At 35.7% G+C, this 12496-nt stretch overlaps 2 protein-coding genes across 2 annotated transcripts in view; both read left to right on the forward strand.

The window, feature by feature from the left end:
• Positions 1–1086: 1086 nt before the first annotated feature.
• Smp_203510 (uncharacterized protein) lies at positions 1087–4027 on the forward strand (the record flags this gene model as incomplete). Its single annotated transcript, XM_018788941.1, has 2 exons — positions 1087–1198; positions 3954–4027. 2 exons carry the CDS (start codon positions 1087–1089, stop codon positions 4025–4027), a joined length of 186 nt encoding a protein of 61 aa, XP_018654434.1.
• A 124-nt stretch (positions 4028–4151) lies between these two features.
• The window catches only part of Smp_130660 (hypothetical protein), a gene marked incomplete at both ends in the record, with an annotated part of 11203 nt that continues 2858 nt past the window's right edge, over positions 4152–12496 (forward strand). Inside the window, 2 exons of the mRNA XM_018788943.1 lie at positions 4152–4217; positions 5550–5768. Of these exons, the coding sequence (XP_018654435.1) occupies positions 4152–4217; positions 5550–5768 (285 nt within the window). The remainder of the gene's footprint in view (positions 4218–5549; positions 5769–12496) is intronic.

The following is a 12496-nucleotide window of genomic DNA, read 5'->3' on the forward strand; positions in this document are numbered from 1 at the left end:
TGACAAAAACAAAAAGGGAAGGTTTATTCTACATACCGTTTTTTTTAAATACATAGTACCAAAATAGTAGTCTCAAATAATGTGCTACTCGCCCCTCTCCATATCTTACTTTCGATGTGTGAGCGTTGTATTCATTCTTTATGCTTAGTACATAAGCGATTTATCCCTAGATAATCCACCGAGAAAGATAAACTGACAACACCATATCAGCAGAAGTCACAGAGAAAAATATCGTACTGAAGTGAGTGGTGCGAGCAGGTTTCGGCTGTGGAATTATCGTTTTTCTGGATTTTTCCTCTTCCCTCTCCGTCACACTACGCATTATCCATTTTGAACTTTATAAACTCTTGTAATAAATAATATAGGGAAGTTGGAAAGCTAATTTCTCTGTTTCGCTCTCACGCTTCTAATGTCAATGCCTATCTGACTAGACGAATAGCTGAAATAAATTCATCCCACTCAACCCATATTTAGCATCTTATGGCCACTGTCACTCAGCATAGATTGGTCTTTTTATTGTATATGGAGTTGAACGAAAGATTTATGTTCACGGCATATTCGTTCGTTCATTCAAATCGGAGTAAAATAACAGGCTATTAAATCTCGGGCAAATCATGCTATTTTTCAGTAGATTAGGAAAGAATACTATGTTAACCTACGGCGTGTCAAATGATAGTTTTCATGTTTGTGTGGCTCCTTTTATTTATTACATTTGATAGTAATACTCTGATACGATATTTTAGTTCAGGAAACAAGATAAAATCGTTTATTCAAGTGTGCATCACAGTAATATACATTGCCACACATTTTTTGGCACATCCTGTGGGCGAATTAAAAGAGTGATTGGATCGTCAAAATTATTATACGTCACCTGACCTGTTTACAGCTAAGCTGGAGTTTAGTAACAAGTGTCAGTCGGAATGAAGAAGCAAATCATCAAGGTTTTGGTTGAGAAAATAGCTTTTTCACGAGCTTTGTAATAAAAAAATATTTGATTCACAACTTTTTCGTAATAAAAAACTATTAAAGCGATGCAGTAAAACAACTGTGGTAGCGAAAAGATACTGTCTTCAGTGCATCATTCAAATGTCTATGGATGCAAGGTCAAGGCTAGTTCAGGCTTTCCATGAGTTTGGAGGTCGTGTTTCAAGTGAACAAATCCTAAAATTCATTAAAGATGATGAACTATTAAACCGAGGTAACTCATCGCACTCCTGTGTCCACTATAATGTTTTGTAACCTGATTATGGATTACTTCTTTTAAATCAGTTTTTTTACTTGAATAACAATAGCTAACTTACTTATTTGTATTGACCCTACCATTTAATTTTCATTTAATATTTTTGGAAAATGTGTCTACATAGTACTCCAACTACACCAACCAGTTTGCTTAGGATTACTACTGTTTTTCCATTTACATAATCTCCCGATCTTAGCGAATATTTTATCCGTTTTGGGGAAATTTTCGGGAAACCGCAATAAAAAAATCTTTGCGCGACTGCGACAAAGACCCCAAAATTTCGTTCAAAGCTTTTACCGAAAGATATCAAGTCATTTTGGGGAAGCTTTGGATTTCCCACAATTTTTCAGACTTTGGGGAAATCTACAAAACTTCATATGAATTTGAAAAAGAACCTCAAAATTCCCCAAAATAACCCGAAATTTGGGGGTTGGGTAGTGCTAACAATGTAGTGACGGCTACTTTTGCTGATAATTCCACTTATATACCTTGAATAGTGACAAGCATTCATATCATTTGTGTTACTCGTCCTTGTTACACAACAAATATATATACCTTTCTTTTTTTATTCTCAAAAATGGTAAGTAGGGTTGTATGTTTTATTTCCTATAAGTGTTTTAGTAGAATTACTCAGGTTGTGGTTATCACTTCAAACTGTTGTTTGGCAAGCAGAAATTCCAGGTTGGATTTTCCGCGCAGTTGTCATCACGTGTCTCTTTCATCTTCCTTTCTTGACAACCTACGGCTCCACTGCCTCAATGCAAAATCCTATATAATCATTTATAGTTATCAGCTAGCTAAGCAAAGTTAAGATTTCCAATGTGCTCCTTAACATATACCTTTTGAAAAGTATTCTTAACTGAGATACACGTAAATAATTAATTGTCTGCCGCTCCCTGAAATTTAGTTGTGACAGATGAGTCCAAAAATTCACTCCATTGCTAGAATTGTGTTTATTTCAGGTCGTAGATTTTAAATATAACAATGGTTCAACTAGATAATTTATTTACTACCACTGTAATAAGAAGTTTCATCACTTGTTTCGTGTATTTCCCGACGAGTTTTATAAACACGTATTTTGAATTTGCTTCAGTTTTGCTGTTTGCGGAAATACTTTTTAACCACACGGTGGTCAGTTCAAGCTTTTTAATAAGCAATCACTGTATTTTGACCCATGGTGAGCGCTTCGAAAATTGGATGAAATTTTTGGAGAGACTATAATTTATGGACAAACCAATCAAATTTACAATAACAGGTCTTGGATTTCGGCGCGAATTCCTTATTCGTTTGGCTAAATAGCGTATTGGCATTTCACCTGATGTCAGTTCGTGATGAAAACCTCAAATCTAATTCCTAATCCTAACCTTCAACTGTAAATCACAATCCTTATCCTTCACATAGGTTTAAAACCCTCATTTAGCCTTAGTCCGCAGGTCGACATTTTCAAGGCCACTTTAACGTCGCTCAAAGGTCGTCCATAAATTATAGTCTCACCAAATTCTTTTGTAAGAGCAAGGCCACTACGCCCAATCAGTCATTAATCAAAGTAGGTTTTTGGTCGACTTTCTGTTGGTCTACGTCACCACACGACACCTTGGTTCACACTAGCTACTTGAGTTGATTTCTCATGAATGTCCATTTGGTTGTCTGTAAACTGATTAGACATGCAGCCGACAATCCTCCCTGTTGGTTGTTTTTCTTTTCAGTGCTTTATGTATCCAGTCATATTACTTCAAGTACTTTGTGTCTTCTAAATCCAAACTGCCTTTGCTAGACTGGCAGTAACCTATTTCTGCACCCACTCTTGACGGCTAGCCATGAGAAATAGTTGCCAAGTTTTTTTTACTCGGATGGGTGTGTTAATACTGGTAGTGGTGCAACGTATAGTGAAAGCCAGAGCGGCTTATGAGAATCTAGGACATCCCTATAACCTTTGTGATAATGGTTTGGCTGTGAAAGGTGGAGGCAGTTCCGCTCTATGATTTGAAAAAATAGTCTCTCTGAGTTAAAAGTATTCGGCTAATCTCAGTGTTCAATCATCATTGTCCCTAAAGGATTGCTGACGTTCAGTGGTAATACTATATTAGTAATTATAAGGTCCAACAATGTGTTCGAAAGCAGTAGCAACTCAGTCGATCCTGTCATCTTGGAACAACGGTTGAAGTGGTTTGTGTATGTGTAATAAATTTCATCCCAACGACCTCCATATTACACATTAGTTACCGACACTTGAACTGGGTAGGAAAAGCGAAGGTGATTAGTTTATAGTATGGTGCTGTGAGATAGAAAAAAGCTGTAAAGGACTGGTATTTGTCGTCCCATCACGACTTCCTCTTTTGGACCCTATAGATTTTGCACCACCGGCTTTGGACGTTATCAGACATGGCTTAGAATAAAAACTAGTGAGTATTCTGCTGTAACTTTCATATTCTTTACGAAAAAATGAGGGGATTTCAATTAGCTAACACTATTAACTAAACGATATATCATTAATTACTACACTTATTTACTTATTTACTTGTTTCCCTCCAAATATACTTCTTTTCCTCCCTTTTTCTTCACAATGTGATTTTTATTCTTTGTATGGCGCATTCCACTAAATAAAATAAATAATTTTGAATCCAAGAGTTCTCGCCTCGAGTAAATCGATATCAAAAGTTTTTCACCTGTTTTAGTTGTATATATTATGAACCGTTGAAAATTTCTGTTTCAGAAACACGGTATTCTGTTAAGAAACTAATTGCTTCAATTGCTGTGGTTGAATACGCTTCGGTAGGAAATCCATGATATTTTGTATATGCATTTTTTTATCAGGACAAAAAGAGGTATTTGGTGTTGAAAGATTTAGCTCGAGATAAAGAGAATCTAGCTTGTAATGTATGTGCACCCATTTGGTTTAATTATTTATCAGATGTGTCAATCTACTCAAACAATAACTTCACAGTCTTCAGAAAACCAAAATGTCCCAAAATCATCAGTAAGCTCATTAGTTCTTTTTAGTGACATATTCATTTCAGATTCTATCATCTCAAGAAAGTCAGTCAGCAAAATCTGTAAGTATATTGTGTAATTGTCTATTTGAATTTGTTTCATGTCGATGTAAACTTTTAAAATAGGAAATAGTTTCAATTGGACTGACTTTTAATTGACGATGCAATTTGTAGTATTGTTGTTGTCTAGCGGTTAGGATTCCTGGCTTTCACCCAGGCGGCCCGGGTTTTTTTTCCCCAAATGTCCTGGTACGGCCGAGAGTGGGGAGTCCGCTCTCCCTCTCGAAATGCTCTCACATGGCCGCGCGTATATAGCCTCTACCAGGGAAGTCCTACTCACTGCCTTCTCGTGGCATTACTGTTGTTTACGAAATTGTGAGGATGAAAAGCGAATGTCCGGTGCTTTAAACGGTTTGGTGAACACGGAAAGTCCACCTAGAGGAGTTGGAAAACCCTGATTCCAAACTAATGGTGCACATGGGCTCCAGTAACCTGAGTGAACAAATGGCGTATGAATCAGTCGTTGGTCACCGACTACCATGAGACTGCATCTCCTTACGATGCTCCACTACCTTATGGATCAGATCTTTAGGTCAAAGGCTCTGGGTGTGGCTCCCTAAGAAAACCACGTGCTTCAGTTTGGGCACCTGGACAGTACCACAGCCCTCACACAAATCAAATGAGATTTGTAAGGCGCATATATATCTGGTGCTTTCTTGTACCAATATTTGTGTTTTAATAAAATAATAAATAAATAAATGGTATTGTTATACGTTATGTATTAAAAAGGTAATATTGTAACCACCAACGGGAAAAGGTTTTAAGCGTTAGTACTGCGTAAAATAGCTAAGTAGATATAAGATTTTCATATTGCATAGTTTGGCTAAAAACGCCCGTAACTATGGACGTCTAAATATTTTCAAAACCTGTCCTCGTGCTTTTCTTACTTGGTTCGCTTATGTTGTTGAGAAAGGATTTAATTTCTTTCGACGAGAAACCTTATTGTTCACAGGCAGATGGTTATAAGTTGGTTTAGTGTTTAAGACTTTCGACTTTCAACAATTGAATTTCAGGTTTAGGTCCCACCTCACCCATATGGGTTCGGACAACTTTTTAGTATCATAATTTCTCACATAATAAGTATATTTTAAAGTTGAATATTTGTTTTTACTTGATACCTAAGTTACTGGCTTCTGCTCTGAATCAAGCTATCAATAAATCTTAAATTTTGATTTATATATATATATATATATATATATATATATATAACGTAACTTTTCAAAAAGGACTGTGTATGTGTGCTTTTCATATTATACTAGCCAGTGGCCCATATGACACCTCCGTCTTCTCCTCAGTTAATTCCTACCACCGCTATTACCACTCCTGCTACTTCTGTCAATGTTGCTGCTGTTCGTCCTTCCGTCTACTCTACATTTACTAGCAACGAAACTCGTTTATGGTGGATGGCAGTTATTGATTGTCGTGTAGCAGATATGAAACGTTTGCTAGGAATAAATCCTAAATTAGCCAATTGGGCTGTGAGTTATGAATTTTTTTTGTTTAAAAATTAAAGATGAAAAAGGTTTGTTGAAAAAATCACTTTAATGATATTATCAATTTAAGATTAGGTTTAGAAATAGGATAGTGTGATTAATATTAATATAACGAGAAAGCTTTCACCCGCCTACGCAACCCAAGCCAACAAACAGTAGCATAATATACTCATTCTCTGTCTTTGTTGAACTTAATATAACGCCTTCGCAACCTTCTTAAACTTTTGTTGGATGGCGAACACCTGAGTAATATGTGAGAGCTAGTTGAATGTTTCCTCAAATTAATTACTCTGTGGCTATTACAGGAGGATTTCTACCTTCACAAACTTGTGTAATCAACAATACAGTTTAATTAGATGGCATTACTTGGACCATCCAAACACTATAGCCCCTTTATACCATAGGTGTTAGAGTTGATGAGTAGAATGCATTTAGAATGTAATTGGAAGCCGGTTGAACTGTTTTTCAAAGTGTTGTGCTTATCCCCCCAGTGACTTGGCTTAAAGATTATTCACTGATCCATCTATTTTTCAGTGGCTGATTTTAGGCCCTAATTTATTGGATAGGTGTAAATAAGAGTCTATTGTTACTTGTTACCTTAGCATTTTCAGTTTCAATCAACTCCCGGTCAGAATAACTTTTTATCGATCTATTTAATCCTTTTTCGTTCATTGTCCTTTTGAGATTGAGAACCGACTTAGATTTTGTTGCTTTTGGTCTTAACACTATCCGGTCGACCTGTCTAGTATGACAGGAGTTGAAAAAGGAAGTCTCCGAAGTCTCTGTTTTATTTTTCCACAATCGCCTAAACTTAACCACCTTATCAGAGTAGCGGATACGATTTCCATTCTACAATATTCAAATATAACTTTATCTCACCTACCACTAATTATATTAAAATATTGATGATTTATCAGTTAATAACTAAGTAATTAATTTTCATAGTGTGATAACTCAGACCATTTATGTACTATTATGAGTATAAACTGTTTCGTAAATAAATAATAAATCTGTATATAAAGAAAATTATAATGAAAATAAAACTAATCATATTTAAGAGTGAGAATAGTTGATCTATTACTCCTACCGGTTCCGTCCTACTTTATGGCAGTGAAACATGGCCGATAAAAGTAGAGGATATTCATAGGCTACTAGTATTCGATCATAGGTGTTTTCGAAGCATTTCTCGTATATCTTGGGACCACCGGGTAAGTAATGCAGTTGTTAGGAAACGGGTACTAGGTAAGGTTGGCAAATCGATTAATGAAGTAGTGTAACTTCATCAGTTGAGATGGCTAGGACATGTGTTACGTATACCCAACCACCATCTGCCCCGACGTGCAATGTTTTATGGTGTATGAGTAGGTTGTAAGAAAGCTAGGGTTGGCCAGACCGAAACGTGACACAAACCCATGTAGTCACTGATAAGTGGACTAAGCCATGTTGTTAGGTGTAGACTACCTGGTTGGGACTCGCGAGATGATAGCATTCGATGGTTAGAGACCTTGAATGACATGGCTCAAAATGGTTTGCAATGGCAAAGGTGCATCCACTCTTTGTGTTCTCCCAAATTCTAATCTTCTGAATTCTTCATGTCCCTTTCTTTTTTTCTCATTTCAAATTTATTTCACTGTATTATACCCCCTCAATAACATCGTCAAACCCTAATCTTTCGGATTACTTCTTATACTCTTACTACTTCTACCACTATGGGATTTGAATCGCCAACTGGATCTCTGTGCTAACGTGGTATGGCAACTCGAACTGATGTACGTACGTACGAAGTTCTAAGTTGTGACTGACTCTCCTACCGGTAACAATTTTCAACCATGTAATCTAATATCTTCAATCGTGATTAAAGAGTTTATTATTCTTTATATTGATTTTATTGAGTAACTAGTAGTTGATGCATAGATAATTGTAATCGATTAGAAATGAAAAAAACAACAACAGAATTTATAGGATATGGATAAATAAACATGCAATCAACCTGATGTATATGATTTTGGAAAAGATCAGAAAGTTATGTATAGAAACCATTTAGCAACTATTTTAACTCATTATCCTAAGGGTCTTTAATCTTACGAATTCTAAACGGCAATTTTGAAATTTGATACATGATTAACTTATATTTATCGTTAACTTTTTCTTGGAAGTCTAACATCTACTAGTTTGTATACTGTGTACCTTCTTCCAGTAGTATTGAAGTAGGCAGCGTAATATGCATTAAGATATCTAATCAGCTTTATTATATAGATCAATGCTTGATTATGAAAACGTTAACCTCGCGTTCAGTTAGAAGTATGAGTATTTGACCACAGATGCCTTAGAAATATTGCTCGCATCTGCTGGGATCACCGGGTAAGTAATACTGACGTTAGATGCAGGTTATTAGGGAATGATGGTAAATCAGTTGATGAGGTCATGAATCTTCATCGACTGAGATGGTTGGGCCACGTGTTACGTATGCCTGAACACCGATTACCACGACGCGCTATGCTGACTAGTGTAGGGGATGGTTGGAAGAGAGTTAGGAGCGGCCAAACCAAAACGTGGCATCAGTGCTTGCAGTCACTAACTTCTAGTCTGAGCCATGTTGGTAGATGCAGAATACCTGGTTGGTGTCCACGTGACTATCATAACCAATGGTTGGAGACTGTGTGTGACGTGGCTCAGAATCGATCACAAACCTTGAGATTAAAATTGCTTCATATCTTCCTTTCTTCCTATACTATATCCTTATATACAACTTTTTTTTTATATATTACCACCACTAAATTAACTACTATGAATCCGGTGTTGATCTTGTTGTGCTAACGAGGTATGGCAACTTGGACCGATGCATAAATGTGTCTGGTCCTACGTTGTAGCTGACTGACTGACTAACTGTTCCATATGTCAATATGATGAAAAGTTTTATTTAAGAGGAATAAACAGGTTTATTGTTATTATGTAATAGATACAAATCCAGTTTTGTTACAAAATGAGTTTTAAAAACGGCATTATTATTATCTTAACTAATGTTGCCATTATTACACATACGCTACATGATGACCATTCAAACTTGTACTAAATAACCACCAGGTTATTTATGACAACTCTAGTTATTGATCGGCTATTAATAAATGTTAGTGAATAATGTTATATGATTGAGGCCAATCGATCTAAGTTTCATGTTAGTTAGCACTTTCATCAATAAATGGGCTTGAAATATTAATGGAATTGTTGGTCTTTTAAGGATTAGATCAACAATGAGGTCTAGATACAACGTGATATTAGTTACTTACTGTTCAGTGATCAAACTACATGACACTTGTGTTATTTAGACCTAACCATTGCCCAACCCAGCGATCTATGCTAGCTGATATAAAGGTGGGTTGAAAGGTAAAAGCAACCAAACCAAAACGTGACATCATTTCATGAAGCCATTGTTTTTTTGTTATGAGGGTTGTTATTAAATGCGAATCACGTGGTAGGGATTCAGATAACAACTATAATTAATGGTTGCAGATGTTAGATAACACGATTCAGAATCGGTTACAATGATCCAGATGCATTTACCGTTTTAATGTAGATCATGAGTTCGAACATTCCTCTATACATCCCTTTTTCATCAATATCAACACTATTATCATGAGAGTAATAATCATTTTGTCGGTAACACTCAATATTTTTCAAATACTTTCCACGTTTCTTTGATTTCCTGCAGTAACCACTATGGATACTTATAGTTTTCCTGTCTCTTTTACTTTAATACTTTACGTTGACATGTAGGCCCTGCAAGATACCGATAACGTACTATAAATGTAAACTGCACTATTTTTAACTACACAGGTTCTGTATGTATATACACACACGCGCACAACGATATACCGTTAGTTCATTTACTAAACTGTAAATACTTAGTAAAAGAATATATGCCAGATCATGTCATTATTACCTAGGGTATCTGTTGAACAGGTTAATGTCTATCTGGATTCGGAAGCTCAGTGAATAGCATATTGGCGTTTAAAGCAAATACCTTAGGTTCAAGCTTTAAAGAAAAAAATAACTCGAGGATACGGATACATCCATCTGATGAATCCTAGTGTTAACCATAAATGATCTATTCTAAACTCACTGGGTTACTTTCATCCTAGATTGAGAATTATCAGAATTTTAGTCCATAATTTGGTGTAATCATTACTTTCTGGTAAGCGTTTTTCAGCGAGTTGACTCTTCTACGGGATAGGGTCGCTAACCCCATGCCCCCACCCTCCTCCTTTACCCGGGCTTGGGACCAGCAGTAACTCTAGAAGAGCTACAGGCAGAGTTTGATGTAATCATTATTTAGCGTTTATTATTATATTACTTAAATTTTGGTAAATATTAATCTGTCCCTATTGAGTTTTCTTTTTCTGATTTTGACATATTTAAACTTCTCCGTTCTATGTTTTATTTTTTTCTGCATTATAACAGGATCCAGTAAATGGTGTAAGTTCGTGTTTTTTCCTTTCTGTTTGTATACTTTGATGATTAATTCGATGGTTGACTGTGTAATACCGAATGCCGTCTAGATTTTAAGTCATCATTCATGTATCCGGAAGTGAATTCTTTATCAATATAAACTCAGTATGGCTTGATAAACTAGTTGATGAATAGTTTGCGTGATACTCCTTGTTTGGTTACCGGTAGTAATCGTCAGTATATAGATCTAAATTAGGTTAAATTCTGGTTTGCACTTATTCATGTAATCTTAGGGCAATTGACCCCTTTTTCCCTAGATCTGATCTCTTCAGACTATAGATAAATTTCCGTAAGCTAATACATACATCTTCCTAATGGTGTTTATGCCAATTAACATAAAATCTGGATTTACTGCTTCATCTACTGACCGGTACCACTTTTCGATCTGCTGAACGAAAGCGGAATGATCTAGTTAATATATGAGTCAATACATTTTAAATACTCACCACTTCAAATGATAGCTCAGCTTGACCATTAATAAACGAAAAATTATAATGGATTTGGCTCATAAGTGTAATTATTATACATATATCTATTCCAATCAGGGTTCAACAGAAGCTTCCGAGAGTATTTTAGAAAAACGATAGACTATGTATCATATCTTGATTGTAGAATTCCCGGTTTTGTAACTTTATTTTACATGCTTTCGGAAGCTTCAAGGAGGTTATGATCACACATACAACTATAAATATCCTTGTTTTCTGTACTTAAAATAACATTGAGGTTGGAGCTTCTTTTCAAAGTTTCCACTTTTTACTTTGTATTCGTGGCTCAGATATAATAAAATTCTGTGGGGGGGGGAACTAATAAACTGTTAGAAATTCTGTATCAAATATTCAAGTATCAGACATTATCAGAATGTCTATATACATCTTCACAAATGATTTCAAACTGAAAACAAAAGGTCTCTGTAATTATGAGTAAAACGATTGTATCAGTAGACAAATTGATTCATTACACTCTAATGACAAGCGATAGTTATCATTTATAAACAGTTTATATTATTCAAGTCACTAACTTCTAGTGTGAGCCATGTTGGCAGATGCAGACTACCTGGTTGGGGTCCAAGTGACTATCGTAACCAATGGTTGGAGACTGTGGGTGACATGGCTCAGAATCGATCACAATGGCGTAGGTGTATACACTCTATCTTCCCTTAAACCATAAGATTGAAATTGCTTCATATCTATCTTCCTTCCTGTGCTATATCCTTTTATACAACCGTTCTTTTATATATTACCACCATTAAATTAACTACTATGAATTCGATGTTCATCTTATTGTGCTAACGAGGTATGGCAACTTGAACCGATGCACATGTGTGCCTGGTCCTACGTTGTAGTTGACTGACTGACTATATTATTCAAGCAATACTTGTGTTGTAATTCCTCTTATTGCGATCCAACTGTTTCTGTCGCTTAGTATTCTTGGACAGCAATTCACTCGGCAAGTCCCCAAATCAGAACATGACTAAACAGGAACAAAATTATATTCCGAATAACAAGGGTAGATGGAAGTAAGAAGCACAATAAGAGATACGTTAGTATATTTATAGTTTTTACACGTGAAGATTCTAGAGTCTTCTCCAAGTATCCATTAGCTATGATTGATTAGGGAATAGCCAATCATCGTGCCTCAACATAATCCTTCACGGAACATGTTTTAATCCAATCTATATTTCGCTAACAACTTTACATTTAAGTTTATGCTTATTAAGAATACTGAGCTAATTCATAATTCCAATAATCTTTTTTAGAGAGATTATTTCTAGCTAAGACGAATATATAGGCTTCGGTTTTAATGCCCAGGCAGTATCTTAGCCCTCACACAAATCATTTGATCTGTGTGATGCATATGTATTTGATGCTTCCTTGTATCAGTGTTTATGTGTTCAAATAAATAAGACGAATAAATGTTTTTTTGTAATAATCTATTCTCTAAACTAAATGTATTCATAGAGAAAGTTTCATTACTCAACTGGGTGACACATTATCACCATGAAATGTCAAAAAGAAGCAATCCATTACGAATAGTTCTTCACAAATAATCAACATTCATTTAGTATTGTTTGTTTGAATCTTCCCATCGATGTGTTAGGACTGCAACTGGTCAGTCTCTAATTGGGATATGTGCATACTGTGCGTATTGCCTGGATATAGCCTTAATTCACAAGTATTGTAAGCAAAGATGGATAGTGGCTAGCAGTG

This window comes from Schistosoma mansoni, chromosome W (genome assembly GCF_000237925.1).
Source record: "Schistosoma mansoni strain Puerto Rico chromosome W, complete genome".
NCBI classification, from domain to species: Eukaryota; Metazoa; Platyhelminthes; class Trematoda; order Strigeidida; family Schistosomatidae; genus Schistosoma; species Schistosoma mansoni.